The sequence below is a fragment of the Hakea prostrata genome, chromosome 1, assembly GCF_041222555.1.
Source record: "Hakea prostrata isolate BN-2017 chromosome 1, UWA_Hpros_2, whole genome shotgun sequence".
Taxonomy (NCBI): domain Eukaryota; kingdom Viridiplantae; phylum Streptophyta; class Magnoliopsida; order Proteales; family Proteaceae; genus Hakea; species Hakea prostrata.
This window is the reverse complement of record NC_142600.1, coordinates 2,416,782-2,443,590: the sequence shown is the minus strand read 5'-3', so window position 1 is coordinate 2,443,590 and position 26,809 is coordinate 2,416,782. Positions and strand designations below refer to the sequence as shown.

At 37.5% G+C, this 26,809-nt stretch overlaps 1 protein-coding gene across 1 annotated transcript; it reads left to right on the top strand.

Moving 5' to 3' along the window:
• The first annotated feature begins 1,250 nt into the window (after positions 1-1,250).
• On the top strand, positions 1,251-26,502 carry LOC149026610 (eukaryotic translation initiation factor SUI1 family protein). Its single transcript, XM_089154521.1, has 9 exons — positions 1,251-1,578; positions 4,972-5,116; positions 5,989-6,100; positions 8,266-8,456; positions 8,579-8,673; positions 8,766-9,197; positions 9,346-9,454; positions 22,583-23,231; positions 25,722-26,502. Exons 2-9 carry the CDS (start codon positions 4,982-4,984, stop codon positions 25,841-25,843), a joined length of 1,845 nt encoding a protein of 614 aa, XP_089010647.1. The 5' UTR covers positions 1,251-1,578; positions 4,972-4,981; the 3' UTR covers positions 25,844-26,502.
• Positions 26,503-26,809: the final 307 nt, after the last annotated feature.

The window sequence follows — 26,809 nt, the reverse complement described above, 5'->3', positions numbered from 1 at the left end:
TAAGACATATTAGCCATGAAATATTTGATATCTTCACAAAGGTGGAAATCAACTGGATTATATCTTCACAAAGGTGGAAATCAACTGGATTTTTGAGGAACAAGGAAAGATCGATAATAGTAATACCCACTTGGATATTTGGCATCTTCATTATATTATCTCTGCCATTTCAACAGAAAACATTTTCCCTTTGTCTACCAAGAGACCAGTGGGATAAGGGGTTAGCTTTATAGCAGGCTTGTTAACTCAGATTCTTCTTTTAATATCGATTTGTCTTTGAGGAAATTTGGCGACTCTTTTGTGTAGTTCAGCAAAGAGACGGTTGAGATGGGATCTTCTTAAGGTTCTACTCTACCTGAGAATGTGGCAAAGTTCTAGATATTCTGTTCGTGAATAATTTTTCTTCTTATATTGTTGTTTGCTTGGAGTTGATTGTTGTTGCAGAGGTGCGGACACTGCTGGTGGTGAGTTGGTGTTCTTAGGGCTGCGGGTACTGCCCGGTGGTGAGTTGTGTTCTTAGGGTTGAAAAGAGAAGAGGTAGAGTAAGAGCTGAAAAAGAGGGAGAAAAGTTAGGTTGAAATGGTTAAAGCATTTGAAAAAATATCAACTATAAGATCAGAATATAACATGTGTTAGACCATTTAATGGCCAACAAGAGGAAACAGTAACCTGTCAGAACAGAAAAAATAAAAATAAAATAAAATCCCAACGCGTTTCACCACTTAATTTTTTATTTATGGTAAAAGTATTTTAAGCTTTTTTTTTTTTTTTTTTTCAATCTAGTTGGCAAATCCAATTATTTTTATTGCTTTTTACTTTTTTCACACAATACATATTGTGTGGGGTTTGATCGTATGAATATTATAAAATACGATCAAAAGTCTACATGAACTTCAAACAATATGTTTTTTTTTGGTAGGAGTAGGTCTATATATTCACGTGGCATCAGATAAAAGAGGCCAAAGGTCCGAACTCAACCACAACATTACACTCCCTTTTAACAAAACCAAAAGAAACATTTTGGAGCTGAGATGCAAGAGTTACCACATCCCACACTAAGTTTTGAAGTGTCCAGAAGCAACTCCACCCCCCCCCCCCGAATAATGGGTCTAGCAGGACATTGCCAAAACCTTCCTCCACAGCAAATAACAAACCTTCACGCAGGTTTCCGAAGAGTCTTGTGTTAGGCTGACCCTTCGATCACAAAAGATCAAACTTCAATTCGGGGCACCAAGACCAAGGTCCGCCCCATGAACCCGTTAATAGCCTTTCCAAGCTCCTGATGGCACCTGGTTTGGAGATCCAAGGGGTTACTGATCGCCATTGTCATTTCACCGCCAAAAAACCCCATATGACTCCAGAACCTTCACATTCTTTCCAATTAAATAAAGCGTAGCTGGTACGTTTAGCATTTCCCATTGTTAGCTGCCGAAGCCGTGACCTTGTGATATAGATTAACAGCCATACGGTCCCGCAAAACCCCGCGAATTCGAGAACCACATACGTTTGTGGATTTTGCTCGAACAATTCATTCGATTGAAGATAGTCGAAGTTTTGATTTGCTCGGTTCAGGCTAAGGTTTGATCTATAGTTACTATCATCTCTGGTGCCTTTTGATTTCTAAAGTCTCCACTTGTTATTCTTGTTTCATTACTCCACGTTCTTCTGCTTGTGTAATCTTCGTTTTCTATTCGCTTTGTTCTTTATATACATGTATATAAGCTAACAAGTAAAGCTAAAGATGAGAGTGCGGATTCTGATTATAGATACTGAAACGGTGAGTAAATGAGTGGAGAAGCGAACAAAACTTGCTCATCTGAATATCTGATTGTTAGGTCATTGCTTATTTCTTAGAAGTTGAAAAAAGTGATTCGTAACTGTAGAAGTATAAAATGTGATGATTTTAATGAGTAGAGAGTTCCCAAAAGCCTATTTAATCGCGAGCAATTTGCTGAGGGTGTAGTTGAATGTGATGGTATGTTTGATGGTAGTATTGTGGGATCACTGCCTGCATACTACGGTTATGTTTCTCCTTCTGTCTGTCTGTCTCGCTTTCTGTTTTCCAATGGTACCTTGGGATGTATTGCGTGGGATTGTTTAGAAACTGTAGGGCCTTAGAGTTCAAATTGTTTGGGATATATTGGATTAAATGCAGAGTTACTTGAAAAGGGTTTGAAGAATTTTCCTGTTGTGCGTGTGTGTGTGGGGGGGGGGGTTTGGGGAGAATACAAATGGAGCATAGGCTGGAGGCCAGCCCAAAGAAGAAGCAGGTAACAATAGGAGGCGCCAAGCCTTACAACAAAGACAAGCAGCAAAATTAATTTCCCCCCCTAGTTCTTCACCCAATTATTTCCCCCCCCTTCTTCTTCCATGGCTTTTGAAATCAGCTAGGAAATCACCATCAGTTTGGGAACGCCCCTTTGGGACACAGCAGCTATGTCTTCAGCCCTCTTTGTTGGAGAAACCAATTGGGGTAGGGGGTTTCAGTTTTGTTAGCTTCCTCCACGACCTTCCCAATGCGTGAAGGTCGGAGTCCAAGGTACCACAGTTTGGGGTTTTTTTCCCTGGGGGGTGAAAGAGCTTCGTTCGAGGGGGGAGGTGGGTTGAGCAAGGAGGGGTGTGTGGCAATGGGCCTAGGGGGGGAATGAGAGGGCTGGTTTGAGGAGACTAAGAGGGGAAGAGGTCGGGGTCAATATGAAAGTGGGTTGGATTGACCTGCAAGAGAGAGTGGAGATTGTTGGTAGAGGTAAGGTGGAAATCTGCATGGGCTCGTAAAGGGAGTGTAGACTGGTAATGGGAGGGGAAAGAAGGTTGGGCATCAGGGGAGATAGATTGGAAATCCTGTTGGGGGGGGGGGATGGGAGAAGATAGAGGGTGGAGATTGAGACAAAGCTTGGACCAGGCCTGGCCTTTCGTGGCAAGAAATGTCAAATAGTAGATTGGCCAGGCTCAGAAGAGAGGGGATAGGGAAAGAGGCCTGCAGATCGTTGGCCAAGGTAAGAGGGGAAGAGTGAGACAAAATAGAGGGGGTTGGGTGATGTGATGATTGATGGGGGACGGAAAGACACGTAGAGGAGTAGGAGAGCATAGTCGTTGCTTGTTTTTCTACTGGAAAGGATGACATTGGATATTGTGGAATGTCATTTGCTAGTCATTCAAATCACTAACCTTATTGTTAGTGAATGCTTATACCTTTGTTAATCTTAATTGCATCAATGGCCTCACTGATTTACTATGTTTTCTTGAAGGTGAATCCATTTTTTATTTTATGTTCTTATTTATCTGGATATCAATGAAGTAGAAGATGTATTTATTAAGCTACTGGAAAAGAATGTTGACTTAGTGTTTATTCAGGAGGCTAAAAAGGTTATATCTGGTTCCTCATGGCCTTGAATAGTCTCTGTAACTTCAGAATTGAGCAAATGAGCTAAAAGGTCGACTTTGTTGCTGTTAGAATATCACCTGCAATATTTTTCCCTTCTCTTTGCGTTTTTAGCATTTACCAAAAGCTTTGAGATTTAACTTCCCTTAAAAAGAGACCATAGGGAAGGGAAAAGCCAAAGTTTGTAAAAGTTGAAGTTTAATTCATCCAGTTGTCATTAAAGCATTTGGAATGAGTTATTTGCATAAAATCGATGTTGGTGGAATTTTAATTCATCTAAACAGCCAATGTGTTTAAGATACCAATGTAGTTCAAAAAGTGGGTTTGCAGTGAGAGTATGCCTACATTGGGAGATCCAAGACCTAATTATAGACCTATCCCCATCCAAAAGTATAGGTCGGTTCTTGAGGTGGAAGCGTTCACTGTTTGATTCTCACTTTCATATAATCAACCAAACATAAAGTTGCAAAAGATAGTCAACATATCATTACTCTCAGTTGCATTTAGAAGAATTAGGTACAAGTTTAGAATCATTCAAATTAATCTGAAGGAACTTCTAGTGCTGAATTATAATTCAAAAATTTACCAAAATTAGGAAAATGGGGATTTAGCAACAATAATTAGTATGGATTTAATAAGGCAGTAGAAATACAATAACTTCACATATTTTAATGTGTGAAAGCTACCCAAAAGAAAGCCTTTACTACTTAGTGTACTGCTAGAGGCTTGACCCACCAATTGCATAGATTTTATACATGTATAATCTGTTTTTGACCCAGATGGTTGGGGTAGTAGGCCACAGTTAGATGTTATTGTAGAATAATATTTATGGTTGTGAGAAGAAAACTTTCAGAAAACTACCAGCCTAAAGTGAGAGGATGTAGCTGAGTGATGGCAGCCCCCCCATCTTCTTAGCCATCCACACTTGCCATCACTCTTTCTCCCCCACCCCTCCTGTTCCATGGTCTTCCTTGTTCTCCTCATGAATTCATTCATCCCACACCCAAAAAAAAAAAAAAAATTCATGGTTGCCCTGATCAACATCACTTAAACTCCATCAAACAATATGTTATTACTATCATTAATCATAAATATTTTCTCTTCAGCAACCTCACAATTAGCCAATCCATTATACTATAGCCATGATGTTGATCATTGCCTTTGCCCAGCATTGCCTCTTTTATAGACTTATGAATCATCTTTTGATGACAAAACAACCATTGGCTTTATTGTTGTGTTTTATCAACACTCAACCCCATAAATTCTACTCACTGTTGGTTCTCTAGCCATTTCCATCCATTTTAGCATCACCACAATCATCTCCACAGAATTCTCCTTCAATAACAGTTGTATAATATGTGGGTGATAAATTAGGAGAAAGTTCTGTGTGTAGTTGAGGTAAAATAGGAAGAGTAGCTGCAATAGAGTGACATACTGGGTATTATTTCAGGTTTGTACAAAATGAGAGTTGCATGATGCATTCTCTTCTCCTTTTTGTGCCCATTATTTAATGGACATGGTTGTGAGTGTAAATTTTTTTCTTTTGTTCAAATATAAATGTCTGACTGAGAACTATTGTTATCGTGAAGGCTTCAAATCATGTTCAAAAAGTCAATTGAGGCAAAGTCGCTACAACGCTTGTCTGGGGCTGATCGGAAGAAGTTGAGGAGGACCATAAAGGAAAGGTTTCCACAGGCATCGGATGCCGATATTGATGTCATACTTCCTCCCAAGGTAAAGGTTCTAGCTTCTAAGCTGAGTATACATGCAATTCTAATTAGATTTGTTAATTGTAAATATATTGAAACCTTTCCCCTCAAAAGAAAGTGAGGAAAAAAAAATTAAAACTAAAGAAAGGAGAAGAAAAATAATCAACATATATGCATTTACTTATCTTCGAACCTTTGTGTATATGTGTTTGTTGAAGTGTTCATTTATACAAGTAAATAAAAAATGTATATACACACACACAGACACACACACGCACGCACACACACACATCTTTGTACTTGTCATTTACTTATATTATATGACTGCATGCTACTATCATGTCATTTTGGATCGATGTGGTCAGCCTTATCAACTAAATGGGGTTGGCCATGTGGATCCTTGCATGCATGAAGTAATAGTAATTGAACTTAAAATAAAAGAAAAAAGAAAAAGGAAAAAAAAAAAAGAAAAAGAAAAGGAAAGGAACACAACAAGTCAAAAGCTACAGTTAGTCTTATATGCTCTACTTGTGGTCAGCCACTTCGACCCTGACCCTCCTTTCAGCTCTATTTGATATCATACTTGAGACTAGGCCTTGACTATGCTGCCTCACCACTTCATATATGTATGAAGTTTGCTGATTTCTGACATTCATATATTAAGGTGTAGTTTAATTTTGCTGATGTTGGGATGACAGTTAACTTGAACATTATATTGCTTTGAGTGTACTTACTGTCATCTTTTATCTCTTGGCATTTAAATTTTCTTTTACATGCTCAGAGAGAAAATTTTAACCTCTAGTGCCGTGGTAACTAATTTTTCGTGTCTTTCATGAAAAAACAATAATGTTGGTTATGTATCCACTTTAATTATTTCTATTGTAATCACTTTGCTAGGCGGAAATAACTGTTGCAAAATTCCCTAATCGAGCCCTCGTATATGGTATAGAAGGAGGCCATCCTATGCTTTTCGATGTTGATGGGAGAGGCACTGAAATATTTCCTACAGGTATGTTTGTCTGTGGACTTATATATTTAATGTCTCCATATGGGGTGGAACTTAAACAGAAGTTCAAATTATTATTTTTTCCAGAACAAACACCAAAGGTAAAAAAACAGAAGCAAGGCAAACTTTTGTGTGGCGAAATGAACAAGTTTTTAATAAAGGAAGTAATTCAGATATTGTTGAATCTGATGGTGGACTAATCTAGATTGGTATTATGTTGAAATAATTGGTAAAATTTAGAGATTAGTTACTAGCTGGACCAGCAAATAGAGGGTAATCCTAGTAGCAGAGGTCGGAACTCCCAGTACATAAGCTATAATCAGTAATTAATTATGTACAGAAACTACAACTCGGCCTTATCCCAACTGAATGGCTCAGCTGTACAGATCCTTGAGAGGACAGAACGTCAAACATAATAAATAAAAGAAAGCAACACCACCGCTCAAGCCAGTCAAAACAAACTAACTTGGGTTTGGAAATGCATGTATCCCAAGCAAGGAAGTTTTTCACCAATTCTATAAATATCTTTGGTGCAACGTATTTTTTGGTTTTTTGGGGGGGGGGGGGGGGGGACCTGTATAGTTCTCTAAGTTTGAATCTCACCAAATCTTGCTCAACTTTGGCAAATAGTAATGCATCTCAATTGTCCCTAACACTTTGTTCCACCAAGTCTGTCAGAAACACTAAGTTTAGGTTTTTGTGTTTTTTTTTCCTTCCAAATTTATTATTATTAAATTTTATTTTGTTGAGAGGGAGTTTTGCCTCTAGTCCGTCAAACTACCTGAAACTCACGAATGGGTCAAAATCTTGACCCTTCTGATTATGCACTTTTTTTGTACTGAAACTCAGTCGAGGACAAATTTCTTATCAAAATGCCAAAAGTTTGGTTGAAACCTTACTTTCCTTTTGAGTAGCACCCACTTACCTTTTGAGCATTCACAGAAACAGAAATGATCCTTGAAATTGAAGTGTTTCTGACTGACATTTCTAACTTGGCTTCTGAGTGGATTCTCAGGGTCAACTTGGCGCATTCTATGAGGGTTTCAGGTGGATCTATGGCTGTTCTGTTTTTGCTATACCTCTATTTCATTTTTCTTATCTGCAGTTGCTCTTTCCCGAATTTTAAATAGTTGCCACACCCTTGGTTGCTTGAGGTTTTCCTTTTATGCTGGCAATGTTGCTGTAACCGTGTTTCTCTAAAATCATATATATTTGCATCAAATTTGTTGACTGTTCTTGATGAGCACATGTACTGTAGGGTGCATGTTATTATGTTTGGGCTTTACTTTTATGTCCTTGTGTCACTTAGCAGTTTTAAGCATCGTGTACAAGTTTTCTCATTCTCCTTTTATATAAATGCAACTACTATAGGCAAGAGTCAGTGCTTCATCTGTCATGCAATCTCTTCTCTCTGGTCTCTCCTTCTCTCTTTCTTTTCTCTGGATATCTTCTAGGTGCAGAAACCATAAAATTTAGTACTCAATTTCCTGGTTAGTTGATCTCTGAATTTCGGAATAATTGCTGAATTTGGTTCTAGTTCTGCTGTTCCATTCCTCTTTCAGCCCTAGGGGTCATTAATCAGTTACATGTGGCTGAATTGAAAACTCCTATTAGTGTAATGTTTTGTGGAGACAATCTACCAGCAGAGGTACACCTGACAGAAAATTATTTGAAGTAATTAAAATTCTCCTTAAGCAGTTCTGTTTACGATGTGTCGGTGATTCTATCCTGCTAGTCAGTTCAATTCTTCAATTACGTTGATTTCACGGGGATAATTCTTATCATTTCCCCACTCCACTTTCTATTTTTTTCTTTATGGGAGCACCTTTATGGTGTGTAACTGTGTAAGTCTTCTCCGGTAGTATTATGCAGATAATTTCAGATGCAGGTGAAACATCTTATTACAATGCATGGATTGGATTGTTTAATCTGCATATCCCATTGTCTTTCTATTATCTCGGTAATTGGGTGTCAAAATGTGTTTATTGAATATGATATATCCCTCCAAATATAGAAGGATTGACTGTTCTGACTCATCAACAAAATACTTCTTACCAATGTAATGTTTCAGTGGTGATGTATCCTTAATGTGGATCCTTCTTCTCTATGGTTGTCTTGCCTGTAGTTGTTACCTGTCAGAGCTGAGGTTGTGTTGTTCACAAATGCAGTTTTTGCTCTATGGAAAGTTACTGGACTGTTGCCATCTTTCATGCTCAAGGGGGGTGAAGTATCACGTTATGTTATCGGGGGTGCAGATTTGATGTTCCCTGGTATCAGCATACCTGTAGAAGGTCTCTCTTCATTTTCAGCTGGGGAACCCTGGGCAGTAAAAGTCCCTGGCAATCCGTCTCCTATTGCGGTAAGCCTATTTAGATCATTCTTTCGCGTCTCTAAGGCAAGATTTCCTGTATTAATATCCAATGTCTGGCAAGTACATTTTTGTTTAGTTCACACCTCAAAGATTTATTGAACATCATGCAGGTGGGAACAACTACTATGAGTAGTAAGGAAGCATTAAAAGCTGGTTTGAGAGGAAAGGCTTTGCGCATCATGCACTACTACTGGGACACACTTTGGCAAGTATAGGAGGCAAAGTGGCATCAATAGTTTGACGTCAGTTTTATGGAATTCCCCTGACAGACTTGATTGCTGCTTATCTTTCTTACAGGGAATCAGTGGATGGTCATTATGTCCCAAATGCAGGTTTTTTAGAAGATGTGGTCTTTGAGGATCCTTCGATATCATCAGTTAGTGGAGCATCTGAATCCTATGAGGAGTTTAATAAAACATCTAGTGATCAACATGATGGAGTTGACAACCAGAAACATGGAGAATTGGTGGATGCTGCCAGTACACATTCAGAGCAGGATCTTGCTAGCTCAACTGAAGTTTGTCTTAGGGAAGGTGTTCCAGAAGAGATAACTGCAGATATTTGTAGTTTAAAGCTCACAGAAAATACTTCCATTGAAGAAAATGGTGAAAAAGATCAGAATATTCTATCCACAAAAGAAATTGACGCTCTCCTGGACAAATGCCTTTTACAAGCCTTGCATACAACCGTTAAAGATAAAGATTTTCCAATTCCTGGAAGCATATTATGGTAATGCATATATTTTACCCTTGATTTCTTAGATGGTGGATCTGGGTTATATCTAAATTTTGACTATATACTGGGTATTATCTGTTGTTTTTGCACATATTCCTTAGTTTCTAACAACTGGTGCTATTCTTTTGTGATGATTGTCTAGGTCAAGCCACATACTGCCTTGCAGACCTTCAGGTGTCAACTTGGACATAAAAAAGTCGTCACACAAGAAGCTCTCGAAATGGTTACAGTCAAAATCCACCTCGGGATTGGTCTGTCTTCTTTTACTTTTCTTTTGTCCATCTTTTAAATGAACTCAATGATATTGGAACTAATTCTTCTTAACATTTCCAGCATTACAGATGTAGTGTGGTAGCAAGTGGTGTCTAGGAATTAATGAAGAATCTTGAATGCTATATGCCTGAGGTAGTTAAATCCTGATGAGGTGCTGTTGATGTCGATGAATATTTTGATATATCTGAAGTATTGGTCAGTGTCTGAGGTACAATTGCTTTAACGTAGAAAAGGCTATTTATTAATTTTTAGGGGAAATGAAAGCTTACTTATTCTTGGTAATAGATTATCATTGTTAAGGTGGCCTTTCCTTGACTAGACAAATCAGGTCACTGGTTGTTCTTGTTGGAATACCATGCAAGGCTGAAGGGTATGTCTGAGGGATGAACTTGTCTTATGAGGAAATATTTTAGTAATACTGGTGTAAATATGTCCTTTTGACTCTCTGAATTAGAAATAATATTGGGAAAGGAATCAATCTTCCCTCTCTTGCAGTCTCCTATCTTGTGTTCTCATTTCTTTGTTTTTCCTTCTTTCCACATCTCTTCCATTCTGACGACTCTAGTCTTTAGCTGTCACCGAAGCATCAAGTAACCAATTCTCCTCTTCCATTCTTTTCCATTTCTGATCGGTTATTTATTAGGTTGATAAAGATACTATTTTTGCCTTAGATTGGTTGTATAGTTGTCAAGCCACCAAAGTGACACAAGAAGGTGGAGAGGTGTCTAAGTGCTTAGGCGATTAGGTTCCCTCCTAGGTATTACCTAAGCAATCATAGTGCCCAAAAAGCTTTTTGCTTATATTTGTTCTTATATTATTATATATATATATTTTTTAAAATTGCGAAATTTCTCTTCCTTTTTAAAGGAGTGCTTGACATGCACACCCCCAACTTGGCCATGAAACTTGTGACTTTCCTAGTCTGCCAAAAATGACGGATGGGGCCAAAAAGTTAACACTGTTCCAAGGGTGTTAACTATTGATGAGAAATGACCATTATACCCTCAAGTAAAATAAAAGGAAAATAAAATTACAATTGTACCCTTACCCATATCATTGAGAATTTCAATTATACCTTCCATACCCTATTCTCAAAGAACCATTCCGCCTTTATGTATCTTCTTCCTTTACCTTGCCGGGAATCACCTATCACCGCCCCTGTTGGAAACCACCCACCACAAAAAAAAAGGGGGAAAGAAAGAAGAAGCAAGACAAAGCAGAGAAGGGACAAGGGGATCTGGTTGGATTTCTGATTTCTTCTTCTCTAATGAAATAAGAGGCATTCACAGTGGAGAGCCGGTTTCTTACAAAATATAAATTCGGTTCTTTTCAGTTCTTCGATTTACCCCTGAAATGAAAAATGGGGAATCAAACCACACTCTGTTATTCTCCCCTTTGCCCTCTCTAATCCTATAATATGCAGGAGCTTCACCTCCAATCCCACTTCTAAGACTCTGTTCCAGGGCTTGGTGCAGAAATCCCACCCAGCCATGAAGAGTGAATCTCCAAGTTCTTCTTCTTCATATGTAACTTTGAATTCAGTTAAAGTTGAAGAGAAGGAAACCCAAAATGAAAGTTCTGCAAAACCCATTTCTTGATCCAAACTTGATCATCTTTGCTCTGGTTGATGAAAACCTCCGTTGTTGTTGCTTTTCTAGGTTGCACATATTTGGTTTGATATTGAATGCATTTCTACGGATACCCAAGACCTGCGCATGAAAATGATATGATGTAAACCCAGATTTAGGGTTAAGGGTATCCTAGGGTTTATAGGATGTTTTTATCACTCTCAAACTCTGCTGTAGTTTGAACACAGATCTGATTTTAACAAAAGTCTGAAACTAGGGTTTTTTTTTTGGGGGGGGGGGAGTTCGGCTAGGGTAGGATAGGTTCTGTCCTTGCTGTTTCTGCAATTTCAGGACTGAGTTTCAATGATTCAGGGGTTTGGATAGGCTAGAACTAACTCTGATTTTGTTGGTCTACAATTTTAGAATTAATTCTTTAAGGCTATGGTTCAAACTAGGTTTCTTACTCAGCTTAGGACTCTTGGTTAGGGCTAGGGCTTGGTCCATTTGGGTTGAAATTAGGATGGAGGGTCACTACGGTTAGGGGGATGGTGTTCCTAAAGTTTGTAACAGATGTAACGGTTAGATTTCCGTAGATCTGACATTGAATTTAGGGTCTCAGAAAAAGTCCGAAAATTCCAGAAAAATGCTAGAAAATAAACTTTAGGGCTGGGGAGGTGAGAAGAAGCTTGCGGGTGGTCTAGAAGAAGAGGGTGGAGGTTAGGAAGGGCTGGGGTTGCTGTTTACTTACTTGCAGTTAAATGTAGACTGCTGTCAGGGTTGAAGAAGATGATGGAGGCTTAAAGAAGATGCTGGAATTTAATAATGGCTGCTGCTGATTGCTTGTAGACTGCTGGAATGGAGAAGGTGCTTGAACTTGAACAATTTCTACTCAGCTAGGCCCCCCTCAAACTAAGAAACCTTGATCCCAAACTCAAAATTTTTATTATTCATCAAAACTGAAAAATTACATAGGATACTTGGCTATTTATAGCCTACAAAAGACTCTAACTTGTGTGGGAATCCTTAATAGACAAGGATCCAACCACTTGACCAAAACTCTTGAATTCAAATCTAATTACTTAAAGACCTCAACTCTTGATTTGGGATTTACTAGAAGACACATGCTAATTATATTCTAAATTAAATAAGCTCATGTTGAATTCTTTTTTAATTGAAACTCATATGCCTAATTTAAGATATCTAAGGACTCACAAAACGACTTCCACATAAAAACAAACGCCTAAGACCTATTCAAACCCAACTCAACTTGAGATTAAGCTAGATTGGGACTCTCCCGAATAAAAAAAGATAGAGTTAGATCCATAACCCTTGGATTGAGGGGATTCCAACTAGACCCATCTTGAGCCCTAAAAGGGCTGGAAAAATGATGAATATACCCCTGGGGTATTCACCCAGCTTTGGATTGGGTCTTTTGGGCTTAGGTTTTGGGCCGTTTACAGGAGTGGTCAACCTTGGTCACATCACCATACAGATAAAGATGGAAAGCAAATAAATTAAGGACATGTTTGGTTACATGAATCTAGAGATTTGAAATCTCTGGATTCACAAATGGGAAATTTATACCCTTTTGGTTGTGTGAATCTTTGGATGAATGAAATCTAGGGATTCACCTTTTTACACTATAAACGTGAATCTGTAGATTTATGGGTATGAGGTGAAATCCAGAGATTTCACTCCTACTATAAAAATGCTAAACATTTGAACCATGATTCCATAGATATTTTTTCAAGATAAATCTTCAGATTTCATTTCAAAGATTTAGGCTAATCAAACAGTTAATTTTATGAACCATGACTCCATAGATTTGAAATCTCTAGACTCAAGTAACCAAACAGGCCCTAAATGAATCCTGACCTATATTCAATAAAATCGCCAGAAAATCCAAAGATATCTATAAATAAGGGGGGCAAAAACCCATATACGCAAGCAATGATGGTTGCATAAAATGCATCCCGAGCGCAAGTAAGCTTCATTGCAAAATCTGAAAGGAGTGAAAAAACCGTCACAAGCCAATCCTTTTCAAGTAATATCTTGGTGGTTGGTGGTTTATGTGGGCTCAACTTAACCAATGAAGAAGATGGGTGAAGGGATATCGTTAGGAATAACCTCATATGCGTTGCGGAATCAAGCATAAAAAGAAAGACAAGATACAACTATTTTACTTGGTTCGGTTAAGTGACCTATATCCAAGGATGAGTCCAAAGGACTCAAAATATGCACAACTATTCAATGTAAAGTTGGATACAAGGAAACTCTCAAATAGCATATACAAGGTCTCTACAAAAGGAACCCTTATGAGATCAACCAAGAAGACATGACATCACAACCAAATACCACAGAACGATCTCACCTGGAACATGAGTAGCAGTAGCACATCCACGCACAACACGAAGCCAAAACCAAAGGCTAGAACACCATCGAATCATAGAGGACACCAGCCACCAAGTTTCAAACCAGAGAGGAATCACAACTCAGAGAGAAAGAGAGAACCCAATGCAGAATACAAATGACTTACTTAAAACCCTAAACCTAAAAAGGGGTTTAAATGTAGAACACTATAAAGGACTGAAATGCCCCTCTAAAAGAACGTAAACCACAAATAAACCATTTGAATAGAGAATGATTAATATGCCCCTGCTAAGAGGGAGATATTCCAACATCCTCCACCTTGACACTGATTTGGCTGTGCATAATTACCTGAATCACAACAAACTCATCAGAACAAAAAACAAATGTTAATAGGTACTATCGTAGTTATAATATCAGTAGGATTGATAGATGTATCAATCTTTTGATCCTTGACTCAAGCTTTGGAGAGAATGTCTTTAAGAAAGTGCAATCTCACATCCACGTGTTTAGTATGTTCATGAAACATGTTATTCTTAGAGAGACAAATAGCACTTTGAGAATCACAATGTATAGTAGATCACATATCACCAGAATCAAAACATGTTATTCTTAAAGAGACAAATAGCACTTTGAGAATCACAATGTATAGTATATCACGTATTACCAAAACCAAGTTCAGGATACCCTTTAGCCAAAAGGCTTTCTTAACAGCCTCACAAGGCAATACACTCAGTCTCAGTGGTTGAGAGAGCATCCACATGTTGAAGAGGGAACTTTGTACTTACTAAATTACCACTAAGGGTGTCAAAATCTAACTCGAACCCTTAAAACCGAATCGAACAGGCCCATTATAGCCCGTACCGCCCGAACCAAAGCTTAATGGGCTGTGTTTGGGCTGAACAACCTCAGCCCGTAATGGATCAAGCTGGGCCGGGCCCAAGGTTATTAAAGTGGCAAAGCGACCAAAGCGATTGGGGCTCCGTCTTGGTGTTTAGGCGACTAAGCGGCAATAAAGCGACCAAAGCGGTTTAGTCAATATTTTTAATATAACTGCTTTTAAACTACTTTTTAGTATAAATACTTTTTATAATAAACTAAAGTACTAAACAAACATTCAACAATCACATTCATAAAAATAAAAGTAAAAAAACATTCAAGAATCATAATTATGAAAAATTATCCCAAAAAAGATTAAAAACATAACTTCATCTCATCAAACATCATAAGATTCATAACAATAATTACGTAGTATGTACTATATCAGTAATCAATGTGAAAAATGAAAATGAAAGTAGTAATTTTACATTCTTATTTACTTTTATGATAGTGTGACGCTAAATAAGTGTCTTGTACTCTTGTGCATAGATCAGTAATCAGAATTGATGCATCCATTTTTCCCTTTTTTTAACCAAATAATGTCGACATGATGAATTAATAGATCTCATTATTCCGATTGCCAAGTCATTGTTTATTTAATGATTCATTGATTATCAATGTTGAATATGGCTCATGCTTCACATTCTGGTTTCCGAAGGCACTTTGGGCCTCGAAGTTCATTTGCAAATTGGGTCTCAATTCTGAAGTGGCTCACATATTTAAATTTATATACGGCATTGTAGAATAAATTATGATTTAAAAACGAAAAAGGAAAAATAATATGCATAAATTACAAAATGTAAAAAAAGCGGTTACTTTAGCATTTAGGCGGTAATATGGCTCAAAAGGCGGCAAAACGGTAGTGCCTAAGCAAAAAAAGGGCAAGAAATCAGCCCGTTAGTTAAGTTGCAGCAATTTAAGCGGTTCAAAAACCGCTTTGCCTCCTAGGCGGACGCTTTGATAACCATGGCCGGGCCAGCCCGTGTGTGGCTCGCTAGCTCGAACCGTTTGGCTCGAAATCAGCCCGAACCCGAACTAGCCCGTTAAACCCGTTATAAATAAATAAAATAAAATAAATTTAAATGTAAAAGACAGGAAAACCCCCAAGTATATATTTGTTTTCCTTAATTGTTTTGCTTTGGAATATGCAAACAACAAGCCTGTCAAAGCCTTCACCATTTGGAAGATGGGCTTAATAAATATTTAGCTAGTGTATTATCATTGGAAAATCTTTTAATGCTTTATTTTGATTTTGATTTTATTTTTACAAGTATCAAGAAGGGGGAGGAGAATAAGCAGAGACAACCCATTAAAATTCATCAAGATGCCAACTTTCTTTTGTATGTTAGTTTTACAATTTTTACTTCTTTGTAGAAAAAAGTTTTTGGTTTTGAACACCCAACACAAGAGACTTGAAGAGAACTTAATGCTTATATGTGTTTACATGCTCTTGATAAATTTCACACATTAATAAAGTACTCAAAACATACTGCTAGTAAACCCGAACCCAAACCGTTAGTAAACCCAATTCTAAATCGTTAGCCCAAACCGTTAGTCAGCTTGAACCCAAACTGCATCGGCCCGAAACAGTTATTTTCTTAATAGGCCGTGTTTGGGCTGAGTGTTTTTCAGCCCGAAATCGGCCCAACCCGAACCATTGACACCCCTAATTACCACCAATGGCAAACATATAACCAGATAAAGACCTTCTCTTATCAAGATCAATAGCAAAAATCAGTCACAATATCCAACAATATTCAGCTTTTTAGGACAAGCGTTATCATATACCAATTTGCAACTAACTGAACCTTGCAAATATCTAAAAATCCACAAAATAGTAGTCCAATGAACATCACTGGGCTTACTCATGAACCTACAAACCAACCCAACAACATCGGCTAAATTAGGTCTAGAACAGACCATAGCATACATAATTGAATCTACATAAGTTTGATAGGGCATTTCGGTTACAACAACATCACAACATGATTTTAACTTAAAATGAGCACCTAAAGGAGTATCAACAAATCTACAATTGACATTTCCAAAGTTATCAATCAATTTGTGCAAGTACCTACTTGAGACAAGGTAAGAAAACCATTAGATCTATCTTTAAATATGTCAACACCAAGAATCTTTCTTGCAGCCCCTAGATCCTTCATTTCAAATTCAGATTTAAGAATATTTTTAACCTACAAGTTTGAAACACATCTTTGCATGCAATAAGCATATCATCAACATATAACAAGAGATAAATGAAAGTATGAGGTTTAAATTTACAATAGTATTATAGTACACACAATGATCATAATAGTTTCTTTTGAACCTATTCTTAAGCATGAATTCATCAAATATTATGTACCATTGTCTAGGGGACTGTTTTAACCCATACAAGGATCTCAACAGCAAACAAACCTCACTTTTATCACTTTTTCTTATAGACCCTCAGGTTGGTTCATGAAAATTTGCTCCTCAAGTCTGCCATTCAAAAAGGCAGTCTTGACATCCATTTGTTCAAACTCAAGATCATATATAGCAACAAGAGACAAGAGAGCTTGAATAGAGGTGTGCTTTACTATAGGTGAAACACCTCATTATAATCAACACATTCAGTTTGAGAGTAATGCTTAGCCACTAACCTAGCCTTAAACCTAGGTCTTTCTACTCTAGGAATCCTAGACTTAAGCTTATCAACCCACTTAGAACCTATAACTTTCTTATTCTTGAGGTTATCTAGAAGCTTCCAAGTCTCATTCTTAACCAAATAATCCATTTCTTCCTTTATAGCAGCTAACTACTCACCAATCTCATGGCTATGTAGGGCTTCTTTAAAGGTTCTAGGCTCATTAGCTTCTATTTGTTTAGCGACACTAAAGGCAAAATAAACCAAGTCTGAACCTGAAACCACACTTTCACTCACATTAACAAACCTAAAAAGCTTCATAATCTCTCTTATAGCCCTATCTGTAGCAAAGAGATAATTATCTAAGGGTCCTTCTTCATCAACCTCTTGTTTTAACACGTAAAGTACCATTAGGTGACACCAAATCAATAGGATCATGGGTATTAAGCTCAACAATAGGCGTAAACTCCACCTCTATCAGACTACCATCAAGGTCTTGGGTAATAGGCTCCCTACTTGGGGACCTAGACTTAACAAATTCTAGTTCATTAAACCTAACATCTCTGCTCACAATCACTTTCTTATCCTCAAGACACCACAACCTATAACCTTTAACATTTAGAGGATACCCTAAAGAACATATACTTTCTACCCCTATGCTCCAAGTTACCCTTACTTTGGTGGATATAGGCAACACACCCAAAATGTTTTAGAACACCATAATCACATTCAGCCTTAGACCACCTACTTTCAAGAGTTTCAAAGCCTATAGAAGAACAAGGTGACCTATTAATAATATAACAAGCTATACTAGCAGCTTCAACCCAAAATCTCTTACTTAGGCTATACTCAGTGAGCATGCAGCTAATCCTATCCATGATAGTCCTATTCATTCTTTTAGCCACTTCATTTTGTTGGGGAGTTTAGGTGCAAGTCCTATGCTAAGGAATGCCATATTCCTTACAAAATTCAAGAAACTAATCATTACAAAACTCAAGTTCATTATCAATCGTAAGTTTCTTTATTTTCTTATCAGTTTGATTTTTAATCATCACTTTCCACTTAAAAAACTTATCAAATACAATAGATTTATCTTTAAGAAAATCTAACCAACTTTCTTAGAATAATCATGTATAATGAACAAGAAAATATTGAGCACCTGAGAGGGATGGGGAAACATTGGGAGAGCCCCACAAATCAAAATGTGTATATATATATATATATTCAAGCATGTGTGAAATCTAATAAGTATAATGTGAAAACTTAGCTTTATGAACTTTCCTATAAGCACATATGTCACAAAACTTTAAAGTTTCAAATTTATTTAGTTTCAAGTGATCATTTCTACACAAATAACCTAGGCCTTTGCTATTTATCTATACTGTAACTCAAACATCACTTAGCTCTTTACTAGCAGTGGAGGCAGCTCCAAGAATCACATTCCCATTAAGAAAATGAAGCCCCTTTCTCAATTTAGCAGTCAAAACCACATCATTTCCCCTTATAACCCTAAGGCAACCATCTTTAGAACAATAATGAAACACCTTTGAATCAAATTGACTCAAAGACAACAAATTTCTTCTCAAACCAGGGACATGTCTAACTTGTTCTAAGTCCCTCACTTTCCCATCGTCCAACCTAAGTCTAATAGAAGCAATACCCTCAATTTCACAAGCTTGGTCATTTCCCATAAGGACCTTGTTACCCTTAATGGGCTTAAAGTTCACAAACCACTCTGTAAAGTCACCTTTGCCTTCAAATTTCTCAAGCTTATATTGAGTAGGAGCCATGGCAAAGAAATAAAATAAAAGAAATGAGAATACAATTTCAGACAATGACAGAGCAAGTATAATAATTTAGATGTACCAAAATAATACAAGAATAACGATCTGGAAGTTATATTAACACAGGTACAATTTTAGGTTGACAACAAGACAAACACAATATCAGAATCAAATGTAAACTAGCATGAAACACCTAAATTTATAAATAGAATTAGGTAAAAGCAAAAGCCTTAAATTTTTAAATAATTCTAGGTAACCTAATATGAGAAACCTCAAGAACGAATAGGTTTGATCGGGTTCAAACCAGGAAGAATAAAATTGATGCAGTAAACAAGCAATAGAAGCTTTATTAACAAGGTTTTGTTGTCAAAACCTAAACTTCAACATCAATTTAACAAACCCCAACCGAATCGGGTAACAAAGAATTGGGGGTTTTGAGAAACAAGAATCAAACAAGAAATATGGAGCATAATAATGGCATATTTATTTGCACTTGTAATGGATGAATTAACCAAAGACATTCAAGATAAGGTCCCTTGGTATGTGCTTTTTGTTGATGATATTGTGTTGATAGATGAGACTCAAGTGGGGATTAATATCAAGTTTGAATCATGGAGAGCAGCTTTGGAATCAATAAGCTTTAAAATAAGTAGAATGAAGATAGAATATCTAGTTTGTAACTTTAGTCATGATCGGGCAGACGATGAAGTGGTGAAACTTGACTATAAGGAGATTCCTCAGAGTGATTCTTTTAGGTACCTATGTTCAATCATAAACAAAAGAGTTGATATAGAAGTGATGTTTCCCAAAGAATTATAATAGAGTGGATGAAGGGGAGAGGTGTGTATGGGGTCTTGTGTGATCGACGTATTCCATTGAAGCTTAAAGGGAAATTCTATTGGACTATCGGTCAACCAACTATGATGTACAGTGCAATGTGTTGGGTTGTTAAAAAGAATCATATAGATAAACTTAGTGTAGTAGAAATAAGGATGCTAAGATGGATGAGTGGCAAAACTTGGAAGGATAAGATAATGAATGATCATATTAGAGTTGGTCTGGGAGTTGCTCTCATAAGTGATAAGCTTCGAAAAAGTCATTTGAGGTGGCACAACCATGTTCAACGGAGACCTATAAATTCTCCTGTTCAGAGAAGTGATATAATCCAGATTGAAGGAACTATAAGAGCTAGGGGCAGACCTGAGATAACCTTAAGAGAACTGGTGAGAAATGATATGCATAGTTAGGCCTTGTATCTAGCATGACCTCAAACAGAATTGATTAGAAGGCAAGGATCCATGTAGCCGACACCATTTAGTTGGGACAAGGCTTCTTCTTCTTGTTGTTGTAATAATGACATATTATTTAAGAAATTAACAAAGAAATAAATGATTGAGAGAAACAAGTGCATATAGTTAACAAAGACAAGAGACAACAATTTTACTTGGATGCGGATATGTTAGGAATAATCTCATATGCACAGTGGAATTAAGCATATAAACAAAGACAAAAGATAACAATTTTACTTGGTTCAGTCAATTGACCTACATCCAAGGATGAGTCAAGAGGACTCAAGATAATATGCACAACTAATCAATGTAAAGTTGTGTACAAGGAGACTCTCAAATAGCATACACAACCTCTTTACAGAAGGAACTTGCAAGAGATCAACCAAGAAGACATTGCATTACAACCGAATACCACAAAATGATCTCATTTGGAAAATGCACAGCAGCAACACATCCACGCACAACATGAAGCCAACACCGAAGGCTAGAACACCATTGAATCACAAAGGAAACCAACCACCAAGCTTCAAACTAGAGAGGAATTGCAACTTAAAGCCCAATGCAGAATACAAATGACTTACTTAAAACCCTAAACCCAAAAAGGGGTTTAAATATACAGCACTAGGAAGATATGAAATGCCCTTCTAAAAGAACATAAACTACAAGTAAACCACTTGAACGGAGAGTGACTAATATGCCTCTACTAAGAGAGAGATATTCCAATAGATACTCTCATATCCCTTCACCCATATCTATGTATAAGGTTCAACTTTGAAAATTGGGTTTAAGTTGAAGGGGCATTTGAGCCTCTTTAATATATAAGGGATATTTGGTCATATTTGAACCCCTTTTTTTTATTTTTTATTTTTTTTTATTTTTTATAATTTCAATAAAAATTCTAAACAATGACTAGATTAGTGGACCTATTTGTAGTTTTTGGTAGATCGGGGTGTCACAAGTTTCATAGCAAAGTTGGGGGTGTTCATGTGAAGAATTTTTTAAAAAAAAATTACTTAGTATGATACAATATATAATCAGGAACATAAAAGGAGGCAAATCGAGAGAATGTAGTTATTCAACATAATATATACACCAACATGATGTGCTACATCCACGGCGAGAAGAACTTTCATTATATTGGAAGAAGATTATAATGGAGATCTCTCACCAATCACTAGAATGACATTACAAAACTCTCGCCTAGAAATCCTATGGAAAACCCAAAATCTCACAATGATTCCATAAGAGAACACATGATACATAGTTCTAATCAGGTAAATGGGTTTGCCCAAGCCCTCTTTTCCATCACAGATCTTAGTAAACAGGTCATTCAGGTTGCCACCAAATATGTTAGTTCGGGTCAATCTTCAAAGTCGAGTACAAGAATTCAGGTCACACATAACATCTTTTATCATAAAAAATCAATATTAGGAGACATCAAGGCAGCAGAAATCGATATTAGGTGACATCGAGCCATACAAAATGAATATTAAGCCACATTGTTATAAAAAATGAACATAGAACTAGAGGATAGTAGTACTGAAGAAACATGTATTGGAAGTCTGAAGCAATTACAATTAAAACCCACAGTTGGTTCATACTGTTCTTGGAGTGGTCATTGTCTTGACATACCTAATTTTCACATTTGGCTTATACTATTCTTGTACAAGCGATTAGGGAGCTTTGATAGCTGGAATTTTTCCTTTTGCCAGAAGTCTAGTTTTTGTTCTAGACTCCTATACACACACACTCTCATACATATATACATTCATTTTTGGGTTTTTTTTTTTGGGGGGGGGGGGGGTGATTTACTTTAATAGTATTTAGGCATAAGGGCCAAGCACTCAATACCAACAAAGCACCTACTGCCTGGGCTTCTAAAATCTGCCTTAGGCGCCATCTTGACAACCATGATTGGTTAATTATAAATTTAATTTGCTGATATTTAAACGGATTGGATGGGCATATTTGAATTAGTATCCCATTAAATTCTGATTATTGGAATTTTGTAACTGAATCCTATTATTTGAACCAGTACATTTAAGAATGCAAATAGAATTTGGATTTTGGATAATCCATTTATATCCTTACCATCTACCAATGTTGTTGCATCTACTGGGAGGAAATGGAGAAGAGAAAGATGAAGAAGAGGAAAAGAATACCTGAAAGTTGAGGTGAGGGCAGTGGCAATGAAGCTGGGGTTGATCAATGTGGAATTGAAGAGTTGGAGCTGCTTGAGTGTTGGAATTGTTGAACTCAAGGCAATGCAAAAGCTTTGAAAATGTATAAAACTTAAATTTTATTGTTTTACAGGAAGTTTAATGTAATAGCATAGAAGTCTTCTTTTAAACCAGGACTACAAGGCCAAAAAATCTTATTTACACTTAACAATTGTCATTTTAGGTACCTAGACATTCAGCCACCGCATGCTCTCTATTCTTCTCCATAACTTTAAGAGAGAGGCTTTCTATGGAAGTCTACCAAAGGATAGATCTTCTTTGGAATATTGAATATTTGAGCTCTAAAGTCCTCAATTTCTTTGCAGCATGTATTATTTTGTTCAAAAGTAACACTGTTTTCCTTGTTTTGTGGACAGATTTCGGTAAAGGAAGATAAACATAAGAAGGAGATTGTTTTATTAGCTGTCAACCGAAGCCATGCAGAATATACATCCTTCAAGCCAGAGAAGCGTCAATTACAGGTAGTTGATCAAAGTAATGATACTACAGCTAGTGAAAATCGTGCACAAAAGTCACAGTTAGAAGTGGTAGAGATCTACAAGCCAAGTGTACATGTCAATCCCATATTCAGTGCGGTGGGGGCTGACACTGGGAAACTTTATAGCATGTCAGAAGCCACTGAAGTTGTGTTCAGGTATATTGAGAATGAGAAGTTGGTGAAGCCAATGGACAAGGCCATTATTGTTTTGGATGCCACACTATGTGATGCACTCTACAAGGGAGCAATTAAAAAGGGGTCTAGTTACCCAACTGAGATACATAAGAAGGACTTAGGTGCTACATTCATAAACAGGATGCAATCCCACCACCGAGTGACAAGGGGAAATGAGTCAGTTGTCAGGAAAGGTGCCCTGAAAACTGTACAGATGCTGACAGAACGTAGGCAAGGGAACAAGAAAGTTACTAGAGTCTCTGGGCTAGAATCATTCTTGGTGGATGCTGAGACATTGGCTTCGGAACTGCAGAAGAAGTTCGCTTGTAGCACATCAGTATCTGAACTGCCAGGTATGTCTTGTTACTAGCTTCTTTCCTAATTGAGAATAAAGTATTGATTGGGGGCATACTATGCCTGCCATTGGGCAGTTAAGTACCTTAATGTGTGGATGTTCATGTCATCTAGTTGGGCAAATTTCAGGCCTATCTGACCTCTCTTCTGCTTGAAAATTGTTTACGAGTCACTTGTAAATCAGGACCCTGTGAACAAGGGGAATTTTCGGAGGAACACGAGAGAAAGGGCGTGGGGGGATCCATGTGGTGTTTTATGGTTAACATGGACATTTTTTTTACATGCATCCTGTTCTGGAGATTCCTCAACTATCTAATGGCTATATCCAAATCTTCATGTCCATGGTGCAGAAATATAGCTAGCTTAGGAAATGATCCCCAATTCCCGATACTTAGCTTCTTGTTCATTTATCATACTTGAAACATCTTTTGATGGTCTTTGCCAAAGTAGTTATGGACCTATGGTTGTTTCAAATTTTGTTTCATATAGATCTTTTGCTGCAGTTTGAAAGAAAATATGGCTAGGGGGTAAGAAAAGGGCAACAAAACCATCAAACTGGTTCGATCAAAAAAAAAAAAAAAAAAAAACCATCAAACTGGACCAAGAATGGGTGTTGAATTGGTTTGATGTACCATGAGATTAATATTCTTGGTGTTTATTGTTGTGGCTAGATATTTATATCATTCGACATGTTAGGGATTTAATAGGTTGTTCATAAGTGTTAGTTTCTATTGTAGTAGGTTATATTTTTTGAACATAGTAGTGGTACTAGGAGGCTGGATGGATGTCCTCCTTTCTGGCCGTTAGTTTCTATTTGGTGAAATTCTGGAGTAGCTTCTATGTTTTGATGCAGGTGAGCATCCATGGTTGGACCATTTTGACTCAGCCTTGGGGGGTGTAAGGTGGGCCTGGTTGAAACCTGGTTTATGGTTCAAGAGGGTTGCGTAGGATATTTTCAATTTGATGGGATCTTTTGTAAACCCAAAGTTTATATCATTATTTCAATTTAATGCTTTTATGCTACTGGATGTGTCTGTGTGCATAATTCAAACTCAAAACCTGCTGGAATACTCTGTTCTCTCTTTTGAGACTTCTTTTTGTCTTTCCTTGGATCGATTTTGTTGTCTACCTTGTGTAATCAATGAGTTTTTAAGAGTGACATTCCTCTGAAGTCTCAGTTTTATGGGAATCTAAATGGTAGCTACCATTTCTTATTGGAAATGGGAACTGGATGCCACTGGTTTTGCCACCTTTGCTTTCATGAGGTTGAAAACAACTCCTTTTCCCCTATGACAAAATTCCTTGGTGCTTTTTTTTCCTTGATTTTCCTAACTGTCACTTCCTTTTCTGGTTGTTTGTTTTGTCCTTTAGGTTTTTTTCCCGCGAGTTTATCCTACTCTATTATTCTAATTCCTATAACCTTCTCCTACTACATATCAAGTATCCCTTCAAATATACAGGCTGCTTACCAGATGGCAGCTTCCCCTCTGGACTAGCGAGATGGTAGTCAAGTTCTAGGTGGAGGACTAGACAGACTTGTCTATATCCTTCTATGCTAGTCAAGTTTCTCTATTCCTATTCACACTTTCTGTTTCACTATATTATTCGTAGGTTTAATTTATGATTCTGGTTGTATATGGCTATATGCTGATCACTGATTCCACAGTTCTGCACTTATTCTTTCATACCTGCTGCCTGGATTCTACCTGGTTACTAAATAATTAAACTCCAATTTTCTGGTTAGCCTATTTTCTACCTAAATACCGTTTCTGCTGGGTTTTGACTCTGCTGAAATTTTGATGTAGGATACTACTCCCTACATGGTTCTAAGTCTGTTTTGGAAATTTATCTTCTTCTCTTTTCTTTTCTTTTCTTTTCTTTTATTATTTATTATTTATTTATTTTTTTATTACATTTTTTTTGGGGGTGGGGGGGGGGGGGGGTTGGGGTTTGGTGGCAAAAGAAAGTTCATATCTTCTAGTTAGTAGTATAACTCCAGAACCAGTTGGGTTGAAACCACTTTTAGAGGTCTCTCTACTCGATGGTGTCCCCGAACTTGGATTCCAGCCCCATCAAATGGCTTGGTTTTGACATGCTTCAGACCTCCCCATTCTTCTCCCAAAGATATGTTCTGTGATCCTTGTGGTTGGCATCTGAGCGCTTTTTTTTTCTTATGTTAAACAATTCTATTACTTGGTATTGGTTTTGTAGTGACGGTGAAGTCACTTCGTTGATATCAAGACTGAAGTTCTCCGATTGAAGGATGATTATATGGGTCAATATTTTGTGGAGGTGGCTTGTGGGGTCAGCTACATCATTTAGACTTTGGGGTCGCACAAGTGAATTCTAGTCATGTATATGCTTGACTTGTAGATTATGCTTCAAAAATCTTATGTAATGCTTGTCTACATTGGTTTGTGCTACTAGTGTTATTCCTATGTAAGCTTTTTGCAGGAAAAAAATATTAATTTAGAAGAATTATTTTTCAGGCAAGAAGGGATATGAGGTGCTGGTCCAAGGGGGTGTTATTGATGATCTCGCAAGACACCTAGTGGAACACTACGGCATCCCAAAGAGATACATAGAAGTGCTTGACAAAACCAGGAAATGAAGATCATCCCTTTCCTTATTTCCGTCAGAGTAGTATTTGTTGAAATAGAAGAAGCGAGTTTTAAAGGCCCTCTGGCTCTGCAATTTTCTCATACATTTGGGCGAGGCTCAGGTGTCGAATCAGTCGTCCCTCTGTGAATTTGACACATTTTGTTATTGAACAGAAGTGGAGGGGCTGGTTGATCTGAATCTGGTTCAGAGAATTTTTGGTTTATGTTTTTCTTGGTTAGAACTCCCGGTATGTATAGACCTGTTGTTGGAATCTGAAAGGTTGGATTTTGGACAGATCCATTCGATGCATAGTTGATGAGTACTGCTTTCGGAAGCAAGCTCAAAAACTACCACTTCTGTGCTTTATTTATCTTTACAATATTTGGAAAAAGCTTTTCATTGCCTGGAAATGCATCTAGGATTAAATTTTGGTTGTTTGTCTACTATTGCTGATTTGGTTCTTAAAGACGTTCAAGTGTGGAGCGCTTGGTGAATGCATGGAGGTGTAAAAGGGTTGGATCGTTGATGCACGGAATTCTAGAAAATAACAAACTACAAAAGGAGGGAGTCAAATGATCAAGTAAGCAACAAGTGAAATGCTGAGCTGGCAGCTGACTCGATATCTCCTCAGCATCCTTCCACAAGCGGAAGGAACGTGTCCGTGTCCGTGTCCGTGACCATGAGCTTGTCACGTAAGAAAGAGAAGCGAGCTCGTGATGGGCCCTTGGTATGGTTTCCAATCTTGAGTCGAAATGTGGTGAACCAATAACTACCTGAGGAGAAGCCAGAAAGTCATGTATAAGTGAAAATTAATCCCAACATGTATGATTCTCGCGTGAAAATCGGATTTGCTGCATGTAGGTCGCACCATTTTTGTCGCACCAGATGTGAGGTCTGTCTGGTGTAGTAGGTAGAAAAGCTCCAGTTTACTCCCAATTAAGGACGATTAAGCACGATAGCGCGATGTTCTGCCTTA

Excerpts from the sequence above, each read along its gene's own strand:
- LOC149026610 (XM_089154521.1), top strand. The coding sequence starts at position 4,982 with ATGTTCAAAAAGTCAATTGAGGCAAAGTCGCTACAACGCTTGTCTGGG. Across the intron at positions 8,674-8,765 it reads TACTACTGGGACACACTTTG|GGAATCAGTGGATGGTCATT; the intron begins GCAAGTATAGGA and ends TCTTTCTTACAG. Across the intron at positions 9,198-9,345 it reads ATTCCTGGAAGCATATTATG|GTCAAGCCACATACTGCCTT; the intron begins GTAATGCATATA and ends ATGATTGTCTAG.